Here is a 26,434-nt window from a genome sequence, read left to right on the forward strand (position 1 = left end):
CTGCTAATCTCCTGTCTGTTCTAATACTCATCATAGGGACTCGACTTGCAGCACATTTACTAGCCAGGAACAAGACATCTTAACATGGAACCTTCCTAAGCAATTTCTCCCTTCCAGAAGATAGATAATATTCAACCCAACCTCTGCCTCTTCTGAAAAACTGTGAATGTCTGTTTCTGTTATTTGGGAAACTGGATCCCCAGAGGAGCCAACATTTCTATATTTGATCCATTTTCGGCTCAACTTTCTTCTCAATGGATGACTCAGTTCCATGGAGAAGGCAGTAGAAGAGGAAAGGTTCCTGAAAGGAATTCATAGGATCAATGACCCAGAGACAGAGGCATCTATATATTTGATGAACTTTCTCCTAGATGCTTTCCACTCATTGTGGCTAAGCTTTGGGTACTATCCAGTGGTTATATGTCCGGAATGGGCTTCCTGAGAATGGCAATAGGCTGATATCTGAAGGCCAGGGTTCAAATTCTGTCTCTGCTGTTCTTGCCCTATGTGAACTCACCACCTCTCTGAGCTTCTGCCTCCCTTTCTGGAAAAATGCAGCATTTGGATTAGCTGACCTCAGTTCTGCAGTAGCAAAGGTTGTCCTAAACTGGATGTCATGTCTTAGATGATATGTTTACTTTAAGTCATAGTAATGTTCTTTATGGCGAATTCAGCCAATACTTAATGAAATTCCAACTCTGTGCTCTGCCCTTTGAGTATAAAGACAGGAATGAAAACTGTCCTCAAGGAGCTTACGTTCAATTAGGGTTGGGAAGATTACAGTTGGTGAGCAGATACATCATTACAAATATAGTCAAAATTTATAGATGTGTAGTGTGAATTTTGGTCCTGTGGGGCAATTGGGTTTGGAGAACACTCACCAATGGGGAGGGACAGCTAGATGGTACCAAAAGGCAAAGGGGTCTGGGCCTGGAGTCAGGAAGATGCATGTTCATGAGTTCAAATCTGGCCTCAAACACTCAGTAACTGTGTGACCCCGGACAAATCACTTCACCCTATTGGCCTCAGTTTCCTCATCTGTAACAGGAGAAGGAAATGGGGGAAAAAAATTCTGGAATCTCCATCAAGAAGACTCCAAATGAGTTCATGAAGAGTAAGATTCGACTGAAAAATGACTGAAGACTGTCAATGGGGAAATCAGTAGGGGTGTTTTGGTAGCAAGGGTTTTTCTGGATAATAAAGAGGAGATTGGCTTAATGATGGAGCATATATTGTTTGGTCTATGCTTTTGAATAGAAATTATTCACTGGGTGGAGTACTTAGACTCTTTCAGGTTTGGTGAGAGAACATCTGAGATTCATCTCCTTGACTTTGACCTTGAACTGATGGGTCAGGAGGTTCTTGGGTGACCAGGCCAGCTCTACATAGTGCGAACTGGCTGGGATCTTTGGCAGGGAAGGGATCTTGGAGTCTCTTCTTCTCACCCTCATGTTTGTTGTCCCCTTTGTCTCTGCAGGATCAGCTCAAACAGTGTTTTGTGAGGCAGCCCCCAGAAGCCAAGGACACAGACACTCTGGTACAGGAGAACGATAGCCAGTATGGGACTTGGAACGATCCTCGACAGAGTGGGGAGAGGTAAGATGGTGGAATGTTCACTCTCAGGACTCAGCTCTTGGCCACTGGCTGGGGCTGAGGCGGGCTTCAAACCCTGGACCTGAATTCAAATCTAACCTTAGGAACTTGCTAGCTTGTAACTCTGGGCAGATCACTCTTTTGTACTCTCTGACCCAGTTTCTTCATCTGTCAAATAGAGATCATAACAACATCTTCTTCCCAGCATTGTTATGAGGTTCAAATGATCCTCATCTTAACTCAGCGCCTTGGCCATACTTGGATTTTGATAAAAGTTGGTTGTCTTCTCTTCCCAAACCCAACTCTTTTCTGGTCCATCTCCTGCTGCCAGTCTCTGTTCCTCAAGTCTTCATTTCAATTAAGCGAGTACTCTGTAAAGTTCCTACTAAGTGCTGAATATTGCTTCAGGTTCTGGAAGTACAGAGACAAAACAGAATCGTTCACTACCCTCAGGGAGCTTTGATTCCATGGTTGGTTGGTGGTTGGTTCTTGTCCTCCATTATCAAAGAAGACCAGACCGACCTCACTGTTGCTCTTCACTTGTCAGGCACCACATGTAAATATATGAGGATAAATTAATAATTTGGGGGCGGCTAGGTGGCGCAGTGGATAGAGCACCGGCCCTGGAGTCAGGAGGACCTGGGTTCAAATCCGGCCTCAGACACTTAATAATTACCTAGCTGTGTGGCCTTGGGCACTTAAAAGCAAAAACCTAAAAAAATTTAATAATTTAATCAGAAAGATCTCTTAACTGCTTACTCTATACAAGGCTCTATGTATACAAAGACTGCCCTCGGGGAGTTTACATTCTAACAGGAAAGACAGTGTATAAAAATAGAGGTGTATGTGAACGACTACACGTGTGAACTATTAGGGGCAGCTAAGCTTGGTGGTGCAGACTTGGATCTTCCTGTGTTCCAAGGAGTCTCAGACACTTCTTAACTGTGACTCTGGGCAAGTCACTTTACCCTGCTTGCCTCAGTTTCCTCATCTATAAAAGGAACTGGAGAAGAAAATGGCAGATGTCTTTGCCAAGCAAATTCCAATGAGGTCGGAGTCCGGCACAACTGAAAAAAATACTGAACAACAACAAGCTGATCACTTATTTTTGTTTTTAAATTTTATTTATTTAAGGCAATGGGGTTAAGTGACTTGCCCAAGGCCACACAGCTGGGTCATTAGTAAGTGTCTGAGACCGTATTTGAACCCAGGTCCTCCTGACTCCAGGGCCGGTGCTCTATCCACTGCACCACCTAGCCACCCCAGCAGATCACTTACTAAGCCCCTCTTGTGTGTAAGTTGCTGTGCTAAAGATATTAGCTCCTCATTGATTTCTCCTCTTTATCCACTAATCCCAACTGGCCTGGAAATGTAACTATTCATTGTACCCAGCTTCTAGCTCCCTCTTAGAGACTGGATTTTTTTCCCCTGTTAATGATAGACTGGAAGGAGATCTGAGGCATATTCCTCTCCAGAGAGCTGTCATGATTGCCGATCACACTTAACACCACCAACGTGTGCTACAGTCATGGTCTATCCACACGGGAAACCGCTCCTTAAAATAGCAAGCAAGAATTGGAGGCGGCAGTCCCAGCAGCGCCTAGACCTATGCACAGCCCCGTAGGGAAGCTCGTGGCCCACTGGGCTGGGCTTTGGGGTTTCTTAGGATCTGCTTGGAAATCAGGCCCTTTAGAAAACTCTCAGCTCAGCTCTGAAACCTGGGACTGAGGCTTGCCTGCCTGTCCAGCCTTGAGACATTAAATATTCATTAAGTGTTCATTGAGATATGGCAACACCCTGGACTGGACACAGGGCTTGCCGTAAGGGCTTCCGATGGGCAGTAGTTAAGACTACTCTATTTGAAGGGTCACAGAGGGTAAGAGAAGGAATTGGAATTACAAAATCCAGGACAACCAGAAGGGAACTTAGAACATAGGATGCCAAAGCTAATGACAATTTAGAACAGGGAATGTGAGAATTAGGAGTCTTACAATATAAAATTTCAGAACTGGGTGAAAATGTCAGAGTAAGGCCCTTAGAACATGAACTGTCTAGAGGGGTCTCATTTCCAGAGATTATTTTATTTCCCTCACCCTCTGGTCCTACATCCTCATTGTTCCCTTTATTTGTATGTCTCATCACTAACATTTTGTTGTATCTTATTATTTTTGTGTGTCTTGTCTCCATTACTAGAATGTAAACTTCCCTTTTTTGGATCTTTGCTCAGAGTGCCAATACCATGTTTTTCATGTATTGGTTGCTCTACATGGATTGTTGGCTATTAAGAATTAGTACATAGAGGGGGCGGCTAGGTGGCCCGGTGGATAGAGCACTGGCTCTGGAGTCAGGAGTCCCTGAGTTCAAATCCAGCCTCAGACACTTAATAATGACCTAGCTGTGTGGCCCTGGGCAAGCCACTTAACCCCATTTGCCTTGCAAAAACCTTAAAAAAAAAAAAAAAGAATCAGTACATAGAGATCTATTAATTGGCTGTTGTTGTTTCAGTTGTGTCTGACTTTCCATGACCCGGTTTGGAGTTTTCTTAGCAAAGATAAAGGGATGTTTGCTATTTCCTTCTCCAGTTCATTTTATAGAGGGGAAAAGTGAAGCAAACAGGATTAAATGACTTATCCCAGAGTTATTTAGCTAGTTAAGTATAGGAAATCAGGTTTGATCTCAGGAAGAAGAGTCTTGGTGACCGTAGGCCTGGCATTCTATCCACTGGGCCACCTAACTGCCCCCTCCCCCAATTTAATAATCAGCACAGAAACAGGATACCTGAGGGTCCTTGCTGGCTGATCCCTGGCAACCCATTTAATACCAAAGTTAACTTGATTGCTCATGGATTGGTAGCTGAGCTGATCACCTCCTATGTAGCCCCTTGGTTGAGAGCCCATGAGTTGGTGGCTGTCAGTATGGCCCTTTCCCCTTCAGAGAATGGAAAGGTCTGCTGTAAAAAAGCTGAGGATCCTATGATCCATTTCTCTAATAATTGAAATTTTGTTGAAGAGAGAGTTGGAAGTCTCTTAGTTACATATATGTGGCTTCAATTCAAGGCTTCTTGGAAGAAATCAGAAATAAGATTTTTAAGGTCTTGGCTTCTTTGAAGTCCAGTTCACACTTCATTGACCAAACCAGTGGTTCTTTGTGCACCTTTATGCCACCGCCTGGAATGGCCATGACCCTCCAATACCTGGGCATGAAGGTTGTCCATGGATGACTCCCACTCTCTGTGGAGGTTTCCTAGTTGGATTTTGTATGGAACTTGCAACCCTACGTGAGGTCCCCAGCCAGAACCTTTGGCCAGTGGGTCATGAGATCCTGTACTTGTTGTATTAACTTGGATAAGCCTGGACCTCTCAGAGAAATAGTTCTTCCTCTCCAGAATGAGAGATGGGAGGGGATGGATGAGATGACTATTAGCCAGGCCCTGTGCTAAGGACTGAAAGCACCGCTGCTCTTGGGGAGCCCACAGTCTGATGGGGAGCCCACATGAGCATCCCACCCTACAGACATTCAAGGGTTGGGGGGTCTAAGAGAGCTTGCTAGTTGGTCTTCTTTGGATACAGCCCCCCCTGGTGTCCTTTGGAGGCCGAGCATGAGCCTAGAGTGACTGGGATTGCTAGGTACTATTGTAGCCTAGTGCCACCTACTGGCTACGCAGCCTGACTTTGAGGTCTTTGAAGAGCTTCAGTTCAGAAATTGCAACGAAATAAAATATTTTGTATTTCTCTAGATTCCCCACAGGAAGTCAGCTTTACCTGGACTTTGTTGCCAGATTGAGGAAACAAACATTTTTAAGGCAGACTTGTTGAACTGCCCAACTGGTATTCTTGACCCAGTGGATTCTCCCATCATAAAATCATAAAATATCAAAGTTGGGAGGTCCTTTAGGACATAGAATATCAACGATGGGAAGGCCTTAGGAACAGATAATTCTAAAAATGCGACAACACTGAATGTCAGGACTTGGAGGTCCCTTAGAACAGGGAGTGTCAGAACTGGGAAGACCTTTAGATTCATAGATTAACTTACTCTGAGTAGAAGAAATCTTGGTGACCCTGTCATCCTCCAGTGGAGGCGAGGGAACTTTTATTTGCCTCCTATCCACCCTTTCTATTTCCTCTTCTTCAGGCTTAGGACAATGGAATTATACCTAGGGCCAGAGTGTGTGTGTGTGTGGGGGGGGTTGCCTCCTATACTTGTGGTCCTTTTTGGGGATGAGGAGGAAACAGAAAACCCTGAGAGATGGCATCCTGTAGTGAACAGGACTCTGAATTTGAGGTTAGGAAGACTTGAGTTCAAATCTTGAGATGTATACTGTGTGACCAGTGCTGACTTCACTTACTCCTGTGTCCCTGTGGAATGGCCTCCTGGTCATTGGCCTGGAGTATTCCTCACTTTCTCTCTCACCCTGATATCCAAGCTGTTGCCCAGGCCTGCCAAATTTTCCCTGTGTAGCATCTCTCAAATACCCCCTTCTCTTCTTTGGCACGCCCCCCCCCCCCCCCCATGCAGGCCCTCCTCACCTCCCTCCTGGTTTACTGCAATGAGAGCTGGTGGGTCTATATGCTTGGCGTCTCTCCTCACTCCAATCCATCCTCCATTCAGCCTCTAAAGAAATCTTCCTAAATCTCAGGTCTGACCTGTCACTCCTCCATCAGTAAACTCCAGTGGCTCCCTATGGCCTCCAAGATTAGACCTAAACCATTTGTTTGTCATTCAGAGTCCTTCATAACCTAGCCCTCTCCTAACTTTCCTGCCTTCTTTCACCTCACTCCCCCACACATACTCTTGGAGCTGGTGACACTGGCCCCCTGGCTTGTCCAGGAGCAAGAGACTCTCTTTATCCTCTCCAGACATTTTCTGACTGTCCCCCAGCACTGGATCGTTTTCCTTCCTCTGCTCAGATGGCTGGTCTCCCTGGCTTTTTTTCATTTCCCAGCTAAAATCTCATTTCCTCCAGGAAGCCTTCCCCCACCACTCGGAATTCTTGCACCTTCCCCCTGTTAATGATTTCCTTTATTTATCTGCCTGTAGCTTGCTGTGTATATTTTGTTGGCATGATGTCTCTACCATTAGATTGTAAGCCCCTTATGGGCAGGGTCTCTTTGTATCCCCAAAAAGCCTAACCCATGGCAGATGCTGCAAAAACCCCTAGCTATTATTGTTATTATTATTAACCCTGATTAATCCCTAGCTCTCTGATGCCTGGGGTAACTCTGAGGAGCTTGATTTGTTGAGAGAACATGGATCCAGACACGGAAAGTCAGATCTGAGTCCATGTCTGACCTCAGTGGTACCCTCCCTTGCCCCAGGCTTTGTGTCGAAATCAGGGGCAGGACTTGAACCCAGGCCCCAAGGGAGGCTCACAGTGCTTCAAGTCCTGAGCAGCTGAGAACGCTGTCCCTGCCCAGATCTCCTTTGGCTGTTGGCCCCATGTTGAAGCTAGCAGGGAGGAGGGGTTCCTCGGCGCCATTTCCAGCGGGAACTGCCAGACAAGTCTGTATGAAAATGTGATGAGCTGCAGGCCTAATTACCAGCTGTCAGGGAGTCTCAGATAAGCCCACCACCCCTTGGGCTCTCGGCGCATCTGATAAGGCCTTTTCTCCTTTGTCTGGGGCTGCTTCCATGCACCTTCATAAGGGGGCAGGTACCTCTCTCAGGGGAGAACTGGCTTCCAGAGAACACCTGGCAAGCAGGAGGGGAGGAGGGGGCTGCTCCTCTGTCACAGTATCCAGTGAGACAGTCTCCAAAGGCCCTGGCAGCTGGGAGATTCAGTGGTTTTTGATTAAAGTCCCCTTATACAGCTCACATTCTGGACCCTTCCCTGATGAAAAGAGTCTCTTTTGTATGGCCCCTCCTAGCCCTGACATCCCCTGTTCTAGTTGCTTGGTTCTTGTCCTTTGTTTTCAAAAAAGACCCAAATGGCATCGCTAGGTTTGAGCCAAATGGCAGTGCGTCCCAACTGTGGCTGATCCGATCAATACAAGCCTGGAATGCTCTACCAGTCCAAGGGAATACTTGTTTAAATATCTCTCCCTACTCTGACTTTCTCTATTCTAAGAAGTCTTAAATGTGGAATTAGTGGACCTAGATTCAACCCCCCCCTCCCCTTATTACTGACTAAGCACCTATGGGAGGTGCTTTGATTCTTCTCATTTTATAATTGAGAAAAAGACTTAGAGAAGTGCCCTGATATTGGCAGCTCTCAGAGGGCAGGGGGTCTCTTAGGCACCTTTCTATTTCCCACAATGCCTTGTTTAGTGGATGTCCCCTGGGCCGAACGTGTGGTCAGCACAAGGACAGACCCTCAAGAAGCCTCCATTAAAATTGCTATTTAATACTTCCAACTCTTTAAGGTGGGCAAGGCAGATATTTTCAAATCATCTAGAAGGAAGGATACTAAATATAAGGAAAAAGCACAAAAACAATATTTGTCACTTATCAACGTGTCTCTTTCTTTCTTCAGCTTTGCTCCTGAGTCTCCTTCTTCTGACAGCAATGTCTCCTCGGCCCGAAAACAGCCTCCCAGCAGCCGGCTCTCTTCCCTGTCGTCTCAGACGGAGCCTGCCTCCCCTGCAGAACCCGGCGACTCCTCCAGGGACCAACGCAGCACCAGCTTGGACCGCTCCAGCACAGACTTGGATTCAACCGATGGGGCGGAAGGAGGAGCGGCCCCTTCGGATGCTGGCCCTGAGGGCAAGGTGGATGACTTCTCCTTCATCCATGTAAGTCCCTTGGGTGGTCTTCTTGGAAGGGCTGGACCAAGTGTCCTCTGACCCCACAGGAAACAAGGATTGGAAATGACCATTGAAAGGGATTGCTGGAGGAAAGTTGGCACAACAATTGCTCCTTATTCCTTCCCTCCCTCTGTCCTTCGTTCCTTCCTTTTGCCTTCCCTCTCTCCTTTCCTACATCCTTTTTCACATCCTTCTCTCCTTCCCTTTTTGCTCCTTTCTTCCCTCCTTTCTTTTTTCCTTCCCTTCCTCCCTTTCCTCTTTCCCTCCTTCCCTTCCTTCCCTTTTCTCTCCATTTTCCCCTCCTTTTCTTCTTTCTTCCTTCCCTTTCCTTCTCTTTTCTCTCCATTTTCCTCCCTCCTTCTCTTCTTCCCTCCCTCCTTTTCTTCCTTCCTTTCTACTTTTCATTTCTCCTTCCCTCCTTCCTCCCTTCCCTCCTTCTGTTCTTCCCTCATCCCTCCCTCCTTCCTCCCCTCCCTCCTTCCTTCCTTCCCTCCCTCCTTCCTTCCTTCCTTCCTCCCTTCCTTCCTTCCCTCCTTCCTTCCTTCCTTCCCTCCCTCCCTCCCTCCTTCCTTCCTCCCTCCCTCCCTTCCTCCCTCCCTCCCTCCCTCCCTCCCTTCTTTCCTTCCTTCCTTCCTTCCTTCCTTCCTTCCTTCCTTCCTTCCTTCCTTCCTTCCTTCCTTCCTTCCTTTCCTCCCTCTTTCCTTCTCTTTTCTCTCCATCTTTCCCTCCCTCCCTCCCTGTCTTTCCTTCCTTCTTTCTCAGATCCCATGCCTCTTATCGCAGTTGTTGCAATTAGAAGACCAGCATTCTCCCCTCTAAAATCTGGCTCTTGGTTTTTCAATTTCTAAAAAGAGGGGCTTGAACTAGAACATCTTGAGGCCATTTGCTCCTCTGATGTTCCCTGTTTTTTTTTTCTTTCTGCAAGGCAATGGGGTTAAGTGACTTGCCCAAGGCCACACAGCAAGGTAATTATGAAGTGTCTGAGGTCGGATTTGAACTCAGGTCCTCCTGACTCCAGGGCTGGTGCTCTATCCACTGCACCCCCTAGCCGCCCCATGACGTTCCATGTTCTAAGGACCACCTCAACATTTTTATTTGTGGGTCCTTCAGATTGACTGTGATAAGAATGAACTCTCCTTGTGGAAAACAGATTGGGAATGCGGAGTCCTCCCCAAGCCCTCATCCTCGCCCAGCGCTTCCAAACCTGGTTGTAAGAGGGTCAGGAAACAGTTGGTCAGATACTTAATCTGTGCGCATTAACATCACTTGGGAAAATGTGGGAAATGTGTTCCTAGAATAAGTGTCTCCAAGTCTTTCTCCTGGTTACAGAGAAGAGAGACCTGGAATCAATGACTGGGCCCTACAGTGGGGTTTGGGGGGAGAAAACCAAATTTGCAGCAGAAGAGAAGTGAGACAGAGGTCACTGACAAGGGGGACCCTGGAGGAGGCCCGGTTGATCACCAGCTTCCATGACTTCAAGGCCCAAAGCTGGGCCCTGCTCCAGGGAGCAGGCGGGGTTTGAGATGTGGCCCCCTCCCAGCCAGATCACTCCTGGGTCCTTGTTTCCTCATTTATATAAAGAGGGAGGGAATGGACCTGGAGGGGAGGAGGCCTGGCAGCTTCTCCTCTGTCTTATTTATGGTAGAGTCAGAAAATCCCATGGATGAGAGAGACTTTAGAACCTGGGCCCTGCCTCTGCCCCCCAGGGTTGTTGTGAAGTTCGGGGAGATGATTTTCTGCCGCTGCCCCATCCTCCATCCAAGGGAGAGAAGACCACCCTCAAGTGGCCTAGGGATTAGCTGAAAAGGCCTTGGCGATTCTGAAGTGTGTGCTTGTGTGTGTAGCCTGGGCAGACTCCATTCCCATGCCTCGCCCTCTGCTCACCCCACTACCCGGACTAACTTATGTCTCCCTGTTTCCTCCAAAAGCAAACCTCGGTCTTGGATTCTAGTGCCCTGAAGGCCCGCGCTCAGCTCAGTAAGAGGAATCGTCGCCGGGCACCCATCTCCCACTCCAACCGGAGGAGCCGGGTCAGTGAGAACGAATACCCATCTGCATTGCCCGAGGAGACCGACAGCGCCTGGATGTTTAAGGATTCCACAGGTGACCTTTGATCTCTGCCCCTTCACTTTCTCCTCTGGAGCCATCCAGGTCCAATAGCCAGATATGGATCAGGATCACTGGACATGGCCCTGGATGACTGGAGAGGGAATATCCTAACCCTAAACCCTCCAACTCCAAATTCCTCACAGGAAGGATTGTGGGTGATACTGGAGTATATTAACCCTGGAGGAAACATTGGGAGACAAATCTCAGAATCAATCTTGGTAATGATGTAAATTCAGTGTGTTACATACCTGCTGTATACAGAGTCCTGTGCTGAAAGAGAATAAGATACCTTAACTCAGACAACTGTAATAATCCAATAGTAGGGGCAGGAGGCCTTGTGCTACCGGGGAAGATGCCCTGGCTTAGGAGGCACTAGTGCTAGGTTCAAATCCCAGCTCTGCCATTCCTTCTGCAGTTAGGCAACAATCACCAAGCATTTATTATTTAATATATCTACTCTGTGCCAGACCCTCTGCAGAAATACAAAGAGACAGACCCTGCCCATTCTAAGCGGAGACTAGTTATGGACAAGATAAATTGGAGGGAAGGTACATTGGGGGGGGGTTAGGAAAGACTTTCTGTGTAATATCAACTAACTCCTGGCCTTAGTTTCCTCATCTGTAAAATAGAGGGCTGGACTATATATGAGACTAGAGGACCCTCCCATCTGTAGAGCTCTAAGTGAGCAGGCTGAGAAATGGAAGAGACTTGCCCAAGGCTGCCCAGGTAGCTAGTGTCCAAGAAGGGATTTGAATCCAGTCCCTTTGACTCCAGGGCTCTTTCCTCTCTGCCCTGAATCTGTCTCCTGTATTATTTTTTCTAACTTCTGTTCTCATGGGGCAACCAGTGTGACGATCTGGTGTTAGGAAGACCCAAGATTGAATATGGTCTTAGATGCTTTATAGGTGCAGGTCACTTAACCTTTGCCTGCCTCTTGATTCCTCATCTGCAAAATGGCAACAAGAAGCCTCGGTGGATAGAGCATTGGACCTGGAGTCAGGAGATCTGTGTTCAAATTGTACCTCGATGCTTACTGGCTGTGTGACCCTGGGCAAGTCACTTAAACCTTTTTGCCTCAGTTTCTTCATCTGGAAAATGAGCTGGAGAAGGAAATGACAACCCACTTCAGCATCTTTGCCAAGAAAACTACACATGGACCACAAAGTGTCAGACACAACTGGCACAACACAACAACAAGATGGGAATAATAACCCCCCCTCCTTAGGGTTGTTGTGAGGACAGATAAGCTAATAATTACCGCGTATTTGGTATGAAAGCCAGTGCAAACAGTAAGTGTTAAGTAAGGATTAACTAGCATTCAAATGATCGTTGTCATCTCCATCATCACTGTTGTTTGAACGCTGAAAGGGCAGGGCCGGTTTGTTCTCTGTTTGATGGATGGAGAGATGGAGTTTCAGAGAGGGAAGTGTCTTATCCAGTGGGGGGTCAGATAGCTAACAAATGGTGGAATAGGGCTCTTGGCTCCTCTCTTCTCTGCCAGCGATTGTATTTGGTCAGTCGTGGCCTCTTGCCCTCAGAGAGTGGTTGCTTGATTCTGTGGCTTGCAATGACGTCTTTGCCCTGTCTTTGCCAACAGAAGAGAAACCAGTCAAGAAGGAGGAGTCAGATGAAGAGGAGAAGCCATCCAGGTTAGAGAGGACTCCAGTTGGCCAGCCCCAGCGGCTCCCCATCTTCCCAGGCGTGGATCCTTCTGTGCTCAAGGTATGGCCACCTGCCTTTCTCCTTAGAGGATTAGATCTGCCACTCTCAGTTGGTCACTGGCCCAGGTCAGTGTATCTGTGTCCTTGGTCACCTCTGGAAAATTGATGAGAAATTGTCTTCTTCAGATGCAATCCTATCATATGGAAGTTCATTGTCTCGCCCAGGGTCTTCCAGCTATTTAAGATGGCACCTGCCATGTGTCTCATTCCTTATTTGCCAAGCTCAGAATGTTCTCCCCAAATTAAGTTGGGGTTTCTGTCATCATTCTAAATATATAGACCTGATTACAGAGCGGGTACAATGACAGAGTCCACTTATATCCACTTATTTCCTTCCTACAGGCTCAGCTTCGGAAACGGAATGAGCTGGATGGTTCCAGCGAAGGCCAGGCTTCAGGTCAGCTGTCTAAATCTCCCAAATCCCCCTTCCAACCTGGAGTCCTGGGCAGTCGTGTACTGCCCTCTAGTGTGGAGAAGGACGACAGGTGAGTGAGCTTCATCTCTATTCTCTCTGACGAGTCAGAATGGATCTTATGTTTCACCTGACATACAGCGCCATTTTAGCAGATAGGCTTTCTGTGACTCAGTTGGTATGATTGAAACTTTACGTTTTGTTCAATGAACAAAATTCAATTTTTCTCTTCTCCCCACTTCTGTCTGCTCAAAAGTTGGGGGAAAAATACCAAGTAACCCCAGAACCTCTTCATAAATATACTACGTTAAGCCAAACTAATTCTCATATTTACCATGTCCAAAAAAAATGGAAACTGGGAGCTGGGTCTGTCCCCTGGGGAAGAGAGAGATGGTAAGATATATCCCCTTCCTTTCCCCAACTCAGTCCAGAAAGAATAATCCAGTGACCCAACCAAGAATTTTCTCTTAGTATTTTACCATCAATCACATGCATCCCCTTGTCTCCACTTACCTTTCACCTAGATGATGGCCATTGATTTCTGACTGGTCTCTCTCTCTCACTCTCTAATGATGTTGAAAATGAAAATTTAGCTCTTACTGTGTCACAGGCCCTATACTAAAGACTTTATAATTATTTCATTCATTATTCACAACAATCCCTTGAAGTAGATGCTCTTATCCCCATTTTACATGTGAGTAAACTGAGGCAAACAGGTTAAATGACTTGCCCAGGGTCACACAGTTAGGAAGTGTCTGAGGCCAGATTTGAATCGAGGTTTTCAGGATTTCAGGCCCAGCACGAATTCATTTTCCACTCTGCTACCAAATTGAAATTCCTAAAACATAGATCTGACCTTATGACTCTCCTACTCACAAATCTGCCATGGCTCCCTATTGCATCAGAATAAGATGCAAGATCCTCAGCCTGACTTGTAAAACTTCCACGATGTGCTTCCACCTCCCTTTGAGTTATCTCACATTGCTTCTCATCACTTGCTCTCTGTTCTCTTCAGACTCCCGATACTGGTTATTTTCTATATACACCATTCCATTTTCCACCTCCATGCCTTTGACCAGATGGTCCTCGATGTTTGGAGTAAACAGCCTCCTCACTTCTTTCTCTCTGGTTTCCTTCGAAGCACAGATTTCTGGGGCCTTTCCTGGCCCTCCTATATGTTAATTCTCTCTCCCTCATGAAATTACTTGGTATAATTTTGTGTTCCCTTATCTGCATGCCCGGCTTTCCTATAAGTTCCTTGAGGACAGAAACATTTAATTTTTGTTGCTATTCCAAGTAGCCAGTTCAGTGTTGGGCATATTGTATGAAATATTTGTTAATAGCATAGTAGTGGATAGAATATCTGGGATCAGAAAAACCTGGGTTCCAATCCATTTTTGCAAGTCACTTAACCTGTATCTATCTCTATTTCCCCATCTGTAAAACGGGGATCACTTCCTGGGGTGTAGTATGGATCAAACGTAATAATAGTTGCAAAGAATTTTATAAACCTCAAGTGGTTATAAAAATGCCACTCCTGTTTGTTGTTCTTGATTTAATTGTATTTATACTGAAATCCCAAACCTAATAATACTTACCTTGGCCTGGTTTCCCCAGTAGTTTTCCTGACCCTTTTGATTTTCTGAATGGGGTTGGGGCCAAAGGGTTCCCTTCCCCAGCTACCTAAATTCTAACTAAAATAGTCTCAAACTAAATGAATGTGGAGCCCTTGATTGTGTTTACCTTGGGAAAGTCCTCCTTGGGGCTTCAATTTTCCAGTCTACAAAATGGCAAAGTTGACCACCAATAGGGGCTTTCTGAAACAACGACTCTCCACTGTTGTTCTCTGGTCCTAGGTCAGAAGAAGCGTCTCCACAGTGGCTGAAAGATTTGAAGTCCAAGAAGAGACTAAGCCAACATGAGAATCAAGCTTGAAAAGGTATATGGCACCAAGGGCTAGGAAAGCTATTCAGAAACTCCCCCCCCACACACACACTTTATGATTTGCCAATCCCAAAGTCCTATCCAGATGCCAGTTGATGAGGAATCAGATGGGAGACTTGGCCTGAGAATGAGACTGTGGTCAGTCCATGCCTCCTGGCTCACTGTGTCCCTTTCCTCCTAGGTAAAAGAGAACACTGAAGTCTCGTTAACAGAAGCCTTAACTGTCCAAACCTGAAGACAAAAGTCCTGCTGCTGTTTGCTTCCTGCCTCCACAGTTAGGTGCCTGCCGGGCTGCGAAAGCTGCTTAGTATTCTTGAGTCCCAAAAGGGAAGAACTCTCACTGGTTCCTCAAGGGAAGGAGAGCCGCCGGGAAAGAATTGATGTCAGAGCTGGTCCTTCCAGAGTCTTCCCCATCTGCCCTTCAGGGGCAGGGGAGCGTGTTCTCTCTGTTCTCTCATTTTTCTTTTTTAAGTAAAATTCCACCTTTCCTTTCCATCCACTTCAGATCCCTTCAGCAGCTCTGAGACAAACGCCTCCCTTGCACATCAGACTGGGATGGGGTGTGAGGAGGCCGGCATCATCTCAGTGGTCTCTGGACCTCTTGGGATTGGGACTGTGCCCATTTCTCTCCTCGCTGTGCCGTAATCCCTGATGGAAAAAATCCAGTTTCCGCAGGGTGTGAAAGGACCAACGGGCTTCCCGCCATGCCTGTGGCTACAGGGTACCTGCTGATTCTGTAATATAGTGTTCTTTGATCAATACTCCCACTGGTTTCTTAACCCTCGGAGATTGCAGGCCTGATTGGAAAATGCATCGATGAGTGGAGGTCTGACCTGGCCCCAGGGAGGTGTCCGCGTCAGCCACACTGGACCTACCGCTTCATTTGGAATGCCATTTTCTGGTCTTTAGCGGTAGGGGGAGAGGGACAAAGCAATAATTCCATTGTCTCTTTCCTATCTGATGTGTAGATAGACTTTGGATGTGAAAAGAAAGGAAGGTATGTGTGATGGATGGAGTTGGTCTCATGTTTTCAAACACCTCAGGTTATTCCCACCCAATTATTTTGGTTGTTGTCTTTGTATATATCAATATCTTCCCCCCCCCCCTTGTGTTCTGCTCTGATTTTGGTGGGTTAACCAATCTCCCTGGGGTCTCTAGGCTTCTCAAGAGGAAATGTAAACCAGTGTGCTACTGACCAAAACCATAGCCACATGGGCTCCAGAGTTAGCATGTGGGATGAACCTCAACTACCTGGGATTCTCCTCGGAGCCATTTCCGTATTCGACATGTCTAGAGAGTCCATATTCAGTTGGTTTCTTATGTAACTTACTTATATATTTTTTGTTTTTGTTCTACCCTGTTTAAAAAAAGTGCTCTTTTCAAAAAAAATAAACCCAAATGTAGATAGGAATAGATTTCCTGAGGTTCTCTCCCAGGACTAGAACTGAGAGAGGGATGGAGAACCTGCTCTAAGAGGATGAGGTTTTCCTTTATCCACTCTCTTTCTAAAACAAAAGTGCCCATGAACTGCCTTCCTCTACAATCTCTATGGATCCTGGGTTTCCCCCCAAAACAGCCTCCTTTTGAGTATGTAAATGTTTCCTAATAGATCCCCTAACTCTGGCATCCCCTGCTATCTGTCACCCAATATCCCAGCTAACCAATGGGGACTCCCATTGTGTAACACACACATGCGCGTGCGTGCACACACACACACACACACACACACACACAGCCATTTAGTAGGCCATGAGCGGCCACAAACTTTGTGCCAACCCCATTGTAAAGAAACCATAGAGAGGCAGTTGCTGGCAGCTTGCACAACCACAGAGCGTCATGGGGCTGAGGTCTTATAAAAAGTAAGTAGAGCCTGGGACATTCATTGGTCCCGCCCAAGAAGGAAAGTGGACTCTTGACTTCCCCATGAAGAACTGGAACATACACCTCTCTGCCTTGTCTGATGGGAGGAAGACAAAAGGTGCCAGGAAGTCTTATTTCTCCCATCATGGGTGTTCATGGTCATTGAACTCCACAGCAATAGATTCCTGGTGTTATCTTCCCCACCCTCTTCTCCCTCCTTTCCAGTTGAAGAGCTTCAAACATTGATGCCCCAGATTTCTGACAAGGACAAGAATGTGGGTTATGAGATCATTCTACTTAACTCCTCTGCTGGGCCTTGTTAAGAGACACCATTGATTTGTCTTCCTCCAGATTCAGTTGTATCTGAACCCTACATTATGCATTTGCTTTGAGTAAGGGGGACAGTGTACTTTTCTTACTCCTTAACAGCGCTTACCTCCTATGTTTGCCCAACAGCTAACCACTCCAGTGGTCTGTTAGAGTATGTTTAATAGAGGGTGCCCTCTGAGGGATCTCATGTTGGAGATGACCTCCACGGAAAGCCCAATTCTGAGGATCCTATGACCCCCTTTGTACAGATGTTTCTTTCAGAAGTAAGTTGATACAGAGAGATGGCTATGTAGTGGGGAGTTCTTCCCCCCTATTTTCTCCTTCCAGTTATGTGATCATTTTAAGTCCTTATTTGTATCTTTCCTCATACAGTAATATGGAAATAGTCCACAGTCTCATTAAGTGGCTCCCACATTCGCTCCTCAGAAATTCTCTCCCTTTGTTAGCTGCTGTGTTTACATTTCCCAACTGAGATGAGATCAATGGCCATTTGGATATACTGAACTCACATTGGGATGTGGCCCTCTGTATTAAGTCAGTGTGATGATATTCACTGGACAGTATTTTAATTGGGAGTAAGAAATACCCCTCCATACCTCATAGTCTTGAAGGAAAAGAAGCTCCAGTTCCTTCTTGGTATCCACCATCCAAATTCACTTCAACAGAATTGTCCTTTGGGACTTTTCCTTGAAAACCCCTCGTATTGAAAACTTTAGGTTTTTAACCATTATTTCCCCTAATGCTGCTAAAATGGACTCATTGCTTATGGGTTCATTACTTTGCTTAATTTTTGGTCTTTGCTGATGCAGCAATAATGATGCTTAGAAATCCCTCCTCATCATCCTAGTAACTGGTCCATTTCTGGTTTAGCTAGGACAGGTAACTTTTGCAATCTGGCAAAATGGGCCTTAAACATTGGGGCTAGACTAACCCATGACTTTCCAAGAACATTCACCAGCTTTTTCTCCAGGCATGAGCTCTCTTGGAAGATTGACCTTCGTGTAGACATGAAGCTTGATTATTTTTAAAGATTTTAGTCATTTTAGAAGCAATTTAGCTATTTTCCTCTCGACCAGCACCTATTTTGGATGATTCTTCCAGGAGCCCATAAGCCATATTGAATATGAATTCACTTTCCCCTCCAAGCTTTCTCTTCCCCCTTCTCTCTCCCATTTTTTGGCAGCAGCCAACAATTGGGAGCTGTGGATCCCAATGAGCAAGAGATCTTTGTCCTTTGTGGAACTCTGACTTGGGAAACTCCATTGGGAATCTCTAATCCTGCAGTAGCATGAATGATACTATCCAATGAGGATTCTACAATTTCTCGAGAAATTTTGCCGAAACAGAAACCATGGAATTTGATTTATTAATTGCCCAGTGAAACTTGGATTGATATCTAAACCACAGAAACCAATAGTATCTGTTTTTTGTAGTAATCTGGCTCATCCTTCTTGTGGTTTCTATGAATGTCATCTGTCTGCTGTGTTGAGGGAGGGAGAGAAGGATGGAGGTGGGGGGGTAGGGGAGGAGAGAGAGAGAGAGAGAGAGAGAGAGAGAGAGAGAGAGAGAATGAGAATGAATAGAGGTCAAGCTATTGGATGCTGAGGTCCCTAAACATAACTAGTTGAGCAAGCAGATCCAAGATGTCCAAGAAAGAAATTATCCAGAAGAAACCTCAGCCCTCCAAACTGTAGTTGCTTGGCTGCTTTTATCAATTGATGTTTTTAATCTTTTAGCAGAGGCTCTCTAGGGCTCCAGGACTGGTGCATAATTACAAATATGCATATCTTTAAGTGTGCAATAGATAACCCCAGAAACTCCCTAGTTGGGGCCTAGGGAGAGGAGGGAAAGTAGGGCTAAATTCTGACCTAAACATTTTCATCAAGAACTAACTACCCAGGCCAACTCCCTTCAGCCTCTTGGATTTTGGGAAATGAGTCCTTAGTGAAAGTAAAGATATGAATAGAATGACCCTCTCTATCCCAAATGCTTCCAGTGGTCCAACCCAAGAGTAGGTAAACCTATTGACTTTTTAAAACAATTGTTTTTTTTTTCCAATGTGTGATTTGGAGGAACCAGGAGCAAGATGCCCAAATCCATCTAATACTTGGGGATCATCCCTTTAAAAATTAACCAGGTTTAAATGACAGGAGGTTGGGGTAAAGAAAAGTCACCCCAAAGTTTCTCAATGTGCCTTTTTCTTTATAGTCTACAGTTAAAAATCCCCTTGATGCGTGACTCTAGGGTGACTTAAAAATGAGTGATCCAGGAAATCAAGTGTAGCTTTCTGATGTTCTCACTCTGAAAATTGAGAACATCCCACATCCCCAATCTGCCTTAGGCAGATGGGCATCTATCCTTGATTGACTGGGTCTCACTGACTATGGAGGGGATGATGAATGTGATGGGTGATCCTGTGCCAAGGAGGTAATACCGAAACCTGAATGGGACTAGTGAGTCCCCTCAGCAGGCAAACCCAGGTGGTTGTTGGGATCTGCCCATTTCTAAGGGAGGAGTCACTTCATTCAAGGAGAAGAGTGAACAAGTCCATGTTGGACCTAAGTCATTGCTTTCCAAGCATGGCTCCAGAGTTCACCCGTGGAGCCGGGGATGAAGACCGGTGGGGATAAATTCCAATGCTATACTCAGGAAATGTAGTAGAGGAGACTTTCTAGGATGTTACCTCTTAAAAGTAGAAAAAAATCTAAGGCTCCAAAGAGATGTTCTCCTATCTCCCTTCTTTCCCACTCCCCAAAGCACTTGGGAGATATTTATGGAATGCTCACTCCAAATTCTGGAAATGGGAATTAACCCAGTTTCCTATGAGGGTGGAAAGGAAGGAGGGAGAGACCAGTGATCCCTGATTTTTCAGCAGAATGTGCTGTCCCTGCCAGCTGGGTCATAGCACATTAAATAGAGTGACTGTACAGAGCATCTGTTTTTTTTAAATTAATCTTCATTCCAGATAGCCTTATAGTCCCTGTAAATATGGCGAACCCCAAATTAATATATTGTGTTATAGAAAATATTTTGTACCACATTTGTTTCCTAAGTATTGCACCCTTCTCCATGTACTGTCCTTGTATGAATGTCTCCCAAGAATGCTTTGTTGGGTTTTTGAAAAAAATATATATATATATTATATTTTCTAATATTTCTGCTGTGATCATTCCTCAGAGATTTTGGCAGTGGCAGCAGATGGAAATTGAGTTCTAGGAAGAAAATTCTATTGTCCCAGCACCCTTGCTTATTATTGCCTTAAGGGCAAGCAGGTTAGCTCTGAACTTGGAACAAATCTCAGCCACATCGTGGGCACTTTAGACCTCCTAGAAAGGACCCCCAGTCAGGTTAGGGAGAACACATCAGTACATAAAGGCCTCTATTTTTAATGTCAAATGAAAAGTGTATCTTTACTTTGGGATGCTAACAATTTTTTTCCAGGAATTCCTTTGCTCTTCAAAGTATCGGATGTAAAGAATCCCTTTTATATTTTACCACTGAAGAGTTTCTTATTCGTAGAAAAAAAAAAAGCTGTTTTGAAATGTGATCCAGGACTGCAGTAAAGAGATGACCTAGTGAAATGATGGCCTCATCCTGTGGGTCTTTGCATGTATAAAAAATGTTGCATTTGAACTATGAATATAGAAAATAAAGCTTTGAAGCCAGTTGTATTCAATGAATCCGTGTATGTTGTTATTAAGCAGCTGTCTCAGAAGATAAAAGGGTTTTTCCCAGCAGCCAATCCTCATCCCCCATCCCTGCCCAGCAAGCTGGATGATTATAAATGGGTGGAATGCTGAGCTCAGAGTCAGGAAGACCTGAATTCAAATCTGTGTGAGCTTGGGTAGGTCAATTTCCTCATGTGTAAAATTGAGTCAGAGAAGCAAATGGCCAACCCCTGTTTTTGACATGAAAATCTGGATCATGAAAAACAAATGGATCATGAACACAGCTGAACTAACTGGAAAGAGTTTGGGAACTAGAATCCCAGCTCCTTTGTTGAATAGGAGTGGACAGTCAGTCTTAATATCCAGCCATGCTGGCCAAGTGACCCTGGGCAAGTCACATAACCCTCCTAATGTCCCCATAAATTGTGGGAGTAGGGTTAGGACAAGATGCTCATTGACCTGTATTATTAGAAGAGATTTCCTTACTAGGAGCTTATAAATGGCTAAAACCACTGACTAAAATTTTAAAAGCAATATAAATGTGGGAGAACATGATCTAGGCCAGCAGGTCAAACACTAAAATGTAATTGGGAAATATTTAAATTAAAAATACAATAAAATATAAACTTAATATGTGGTTTTCCTCAGTAGGTCTCCATTTCTATTTGAGTTTGGCATTAATGCTTTAGATAATTGAAGACTGCAAGGCAGAGCTCTCTGGGATACCTTGGGTATCCCCTGGATGCCTTCTCAGAATGATGATTTTTGCCTCCTAAGATAAAATACATAGAAATATAAAGAAAAGCAATTATATGCAAATGCAATTTAAAAATAATCAATTTCCTACACCCCAGCATAAGAACTGCTCTAGAAGGAGCCAACATACATTACTTGGAAATAGTCTCAGACTTTTTAAATGCCTCATGAGGAAATTCCCAAGTAATCATTTTACTGATAATTTTGGCAATTTATTGTCACTCGTAAGACCCTTCATGGTGGTGGGCTCACATTTTATATACCTTTGCAAGAATGGTTATTCCTAAGGATGGCAGTCAACTCTGATCAACAATGAGACAGAAAGAGTCAGAGAGGTGGACCTATTCTAATGAGGGGCTGGGGGGGAGATGTAACTATGTTCTCTATATCAAGCTTGTATGGAGCACCATAGGCTTCCCCCTAGACTAAATTCCTTGTACGATTGGGTGGAGTCTGCCCAAAATTGAAGGGAATATTCATGCAATCACATTATCAGCAATGGCCTTCAGAGGCTTAGTTTTGAAATGCAAATTTTAGAAAAAGGGGACTCTGGGTCTCCCCAAATTATTGGTTATTTTTTATTTTATTTATTTTAGGTTTTTGCAAGGCAATGGGGTTAAGTGACTTGCCCAAGGCCACATGGCTAGGTCATTATTAAGTGTCTGAGGCCGGATTTGAACTCAGGGCCTCCTGACTTCAGAGCCAGTGCTCTATCCACTGCACCACCTAGGTGCCCTAAATCATTGGTTATCAATAATTTTTCTCACCCTCCCAACTTCTAGAAATGAGTCATTATTTCTATAGAATTTGATGCTTTAAAAGCATATTTCCTCATAATCACCTGTAACACTCTTAATTTATTAAAAAAAAAGGACATCAAGAGAGGTGACAACCTTCCCAAAGTCACTCATTCAGAAAGTGGTGAAGCTAGAACTCAAACTCAGGTCTACCTGATTCCCAGTCCAGTCTTCACAGGAGCATTTCAGAAGCATCCCTGTTCTTCAGCACTTTTGTTCTCCTGCCTCTGTGAAAAGTCAGCCAGATTGATGTGATCCTGGTGTCCCTTTCTACCCACCACCTCCATCTAACTTTCAAAAGGATTGCTTCCTCTTCTGAAGGAGAGGATAAACCCCATTCTGGCAAAACACACCTTTCTAGCTCCTGAAACATGTATGAGGAATAGTGTATGTAAGACATTGCCCAAAATGCCATAGAAAGAAAATTCACTGTTAACAATTTAAAGTTCGAGTCAGTAAAAGGTTTTATTTCTTCCTTAGTTCCAAGCTAGAAATTGGCAGAAGAGAAGCCTGCGAGGCAAGTAGACTTCTGAATAGGAACCATTTTCCAACAGGTACTTAGAGCATTCAGAAAACTGATAATCCTTCTGTTTTTGTAACCAGGCAATCATTTGAGGGTGCAGTTTGTTGTGTTCCAAGGAAAGATCTGCTAGCTTGCAGATTCTGGCTTCTCCTTGGTCTTGGCCAAGGAAGGAGCACCATGGGGATTAGATGGGATTGGGATTAGATTGTTTTTTCTAAAAATGGCATTTCTCCTCCTAAGCCAAGAAAATACAATTCCCCTCCTCTAAACATTCCATCAAACAAAGCACTGTAGCGCCAGATTTATAGGAGGCTCTACTGTTTATGTTATTTATTATTATTATTATTTATTCTATTTTACAATCTGTTGATTGACTGGCCACCTGAGGTTGATTTACGTCCTCCCTCCAGCACCAGCCTCTGCACAAGTGACTTAACCTCTAGTCCTAAGTTTCCTCGCCTATAAAATGAGGTGGGAGTTTCATCAGATAGCCACGGAGGTCCCTTCCAGCGAGGATCAATAATCCTAGGCCTAACACTGCCTTCAGGGCTGATTCTTTCAACATGAAGGGGTTGAATTTGGAAAGATTATTCAATACCTACTCTCTAGGTGCTTGGGGAGAGCTCAGTCCTCAGGAGCAGAAAAAACAAGAAATAAGAAAAAATTCAAACTTCGGACTTGGATACGGATTGTACTCAGATACTACTACTACTACTACTACTACTACTACTACTACTACTACTCCTAGTCCTTCGGTATTGAAGAGAACCACACCAACCAATCAAATGATTGGTGGCAAATTGCACAATTGTGCTTATTATAGTGAGTATCCTGTGCAAGGCATCCTTCTCACCTGCTTTTATCAGAACTGTAAAATCAGCCCCATGGCCTGATTGATACAAAACAGCACCATTTGGAGATCGTTCAGCTGTTGGAAGAGGATCTGAGCAAGGGTGGCTGACTACTTTTCTCCTTAGGTTAACCAAGGTGGTTGGAATTTCTGCTACTATTGCTCAGGAGCCCCCACCAGTGTACTTAGCATTGGTTCTTAGCCAAACCTTAATTGTTAGAAAAGATATTTAACAGTTTAACAAGGACATTTGTTACAAAAGCCATCTCACCCCCCCCCCCCCAAAAAAAAAAAACCAAAAACAAAACCAGGATTGTTCTTGCCCCTAGCACACACAAGATTACTGGGAAAAATAGGCCCAAATCTATGATAAAAAAGTGAAGGATCTGCATAGGAGACCTATTTGCCCAAGGGGGTCATTCATAGCTCCTAGCTAATGGAAGTCCTTTTCTCTCTTTGTGGAGTCTTCATGAAGTTTCCCTTATTTGCATCTTTCTTCTAGACTCTAAGGCTTGATGCTGCCTTTCTATTCTGTGTCTAGGTATTTTCTTAGATCTGATGATTCTACCATGTACATGTCAGTTCAGTGACACTGACTTCTTTACTGTTCCATGAACAAGTCACACTACAGTTAATAAGTCATCTTGCTCCGGGGACTCTCCTACCAATACCCACAGGATGTTCAGATCTTCTAACTTTTCAAAGTTCCAAGGTAACCTGATCAATCCTATCACTCCATAGTTTCCTCTTTTTGGGAAACCTTTTTGTTCTCATCATGCCTCTCTCTTTATCTGGAAGAATTAATCATCTCCTAATATTCAGTAATATTGCCAATTGAAAGAGGAAGGAGAAAGAGGGGCACCTTTTCCCTACTCCCAAGGGCAATTTCCTCTCAGAGGTCTGGAATCCTTGGCTCCCAAATATGGAGTCCTCCAAAGTCAATGACATGCTGAACTGATGATGTTTGTCTTTCATTTTTTTAAAGAAAGATTTTATTTATTTTGTTTTATAATTTCTCCCCCATTCTTGCTTCCCTCCCCCCACCCACACAGAAGGAATTCTGTTAGTGTTTACGTTGGTTCCATGTTATTGATCTCAGTTGAATGTGATGAGAGAGAAATCATATCCTTAAGGAAGAAAAGTAAAGTATGAGATAGTAAAATTACACATTAAGATAACTTTTTTTTTCCTAACTTGACAGTAATAGTCTTTGGTCTTTGTTCAAAGTCCATAATTCTTTCTCTGGATACAGATGAGATTCTCCATTGCAGACAGCCCAAAATTGTCCCTGGTTGTTGCACTGAGGGAACAAGCAAGTCCATCAAAGCTGATCATCACCCCCATGTTGCTGTTAGGGTGTACAGTATTGTTCTGGTTCTGCTCATCTCGCTCAGCATCAGTTCATGCAAATCCCTCCAGGCTTCCCTGAATTCCCATCCCTCCTGGTTTCTGATAGAACAATGATGTTCCATGACATACATACACCACAGTTTGCTAAGCCATTCTCCAATTGAAGTTGTCATTCCTTCTTAAAGAAGACCATGACATCAGGGAGGTGATGCCATGATGGAAAGTGAATTGGATTTGAGTAAGAGGGGTCTGTGCTAAGTCACCAGCCTCAATTTCTCCTCTGGGTCTAGTGACCAGATATGGATTAGGATGACTGGAGATGACCCTGGATGCGAGGCAGTCAGAGTTAAATGACTTGCCCAAGGTCACACGGCTAGTAAATGTCAATTGTCTGAGACTGGATTCAAATTCCTGTCCTCCTGACCCCAAGGCCAGTGCTCTATCCACTGTGCTATAAGTCACAAAAGGAATGACCTGTTCTTCTCCCACGATTCACAATATATTTTCTATGTGGCATCATCTGTTCTCATTCAATGACTCAGGAACCACTTTGATCCTTTCATCTTAAGAACTTATTCATATCTAGTTTCAGTTTCATAAATGGATTTGATCCATTAATTTCTATCTATCCAATGTCTGAACTTTCTGTGATTAATTGGGATAGAGGCTGTTCCCACCCTTTCACTATGGTCCTATAGTAGTTCCACCAAGAGACCTAGGAAATAGAGGAAGGTCCCCAAAATGTTGGGGAGGGTAAGTCCTGAAAGGAAAATTTATGGGAAAACGGATAAAAATTGAATAGGCTAAGACAGTGCTTCATTGCTAAATGTCAACTTTTTCAAATTCTCAAAGCTTCCTTTAGCTCTCTCAGTCTCTGGTTCTTTCCCTGAGTCCCAGATCTCTCCATGCAAATACCTAATACAGGAAGAATTGGAACCAATTTAAGAGATTCCGCCAGCACCCAGACCATCTCCAACGGCCCTGCTTCCTATCAATCATGGGGTGCAACAGTTCTGGTAGGTGAGAAGGATGCCTTGCAGAGGAAGCTCCCTATCATAAACAGTTGTGCAGCTCATGCTAGTCACTTGGTTGGTTGGTCCTCCTCAACACCCAAGGGCTAGTCCAACCTATACTCATCTGAACTTTGAAGTTTTTCTGATTTCTTTTTTTTTCCCTGCTTCTATGGATTGAACTTTCCCCAGTCACCTGGAGAAAGAGTGGGCTTTGGGTAATCTTTCCAGATCCTAGTTCTGGCTTCATGACTTTCTAGCTGCCTTGATTTTTAGAGAAACTGGCCTCTTTGGGCTCCTTCCGGACCACCTTCCAGTGGTTTCCCTCCTTATCTTCTGAATGCAGTGTGTGTAAGTCATGCTATAGCCACTAGATGACGCAGTGGATAGACGGTTTGAATTGGAGTTGGGTAGACCTGGGTTTCTACAAGCTTTGTCTCTGCTGTTAGCTCTGAGAAACCTGGGCAAATGACTTAACCTTTCCCTGGAAAATGGAGCTAATCATTCTCTCCCATCTACCCGCCATGATCGTTGAGGGGCTACAAGGAGGCAAGATTTGTAAGAACTTTGTTGGTCTTATTATCCAACTTGGTGACGGCATGGGGGGGTTCTAGCAGGAGATACTGAAGTGTTTGCCGTCTCCTCCTCCAGCTCATTTTACAGAAGAGGAAACTGAGACAAAGACTTACTCAGGGTCACAGAGCTAGAAAGTGTCTGACGCTGGATTTGAACTTAGGTCTTCCTGAACCACCTGGCTGCCCTATCATT

The 26,434-nt window shown here is 44.6% G+C and overlaps 1 protein-coding gene across 7 annotated transcripts in view; it reads left to right on the forward strand.

Annotated features, from left to right (window-relative positions):
* KIAA1671 (KIAA1671 ortholog) overlaps positions 1-20,388 on the forward strand; it is a 319,688-nt gene extending 299,300 nt beyond the window's left edge. For all 7 annotated transcript variants that reach the window (XM_074206146.1, XM_074206145.1, XM_074206148.1 and 4 more), the window contains 7 exons: positions 1,478-1,596; positions 8,066-8,324; positions 10,265-10,439; positions 12,043-12,167; positions 12,509-12,651; positions 14,435-14,517; positions 14,704-20,388. In XM_074206146.1, coding sequence (XP_074062247.1) covers positions 1,478-1,596; positions 8,066-8,324; positions 10,265-10,439; positions 12,043-12,167; positions 12,509-12,651; positions 14,435-14,513 — 900 coding nt within the window. In that variant the 3' untranslated portion in view covers positions 14,514-14,517; positions 14,704-20,388. The remainder of the gene's footprint in view (positions 1-1,477; positions 1,597-8,065; positions 8,325-10,264; positions 10,440-12,042; positions 12,168-12,508; positions 12,652-14,434; positions 14,518-14,703) is intronic.
* Positions 20,389-26,434: the final 6,046 nt, after the last annotated feature.

This window comes from Macrotis lagotis, chromosome X, assembly GCF_037893015.1.
Source record: "Macrotis lagotis isolate mMagLag1 chromosome X, bilby.v1.9.chrom.fasta, whole genome shotgun sequence".
NCBI classification, from domain to species: domain Eukaryota; kingdom Metazoa; phylum Chordata; class Mammalia; order Peramelemorphia; family Peramelidae; genus Macrotis; species Macrotis lagotis.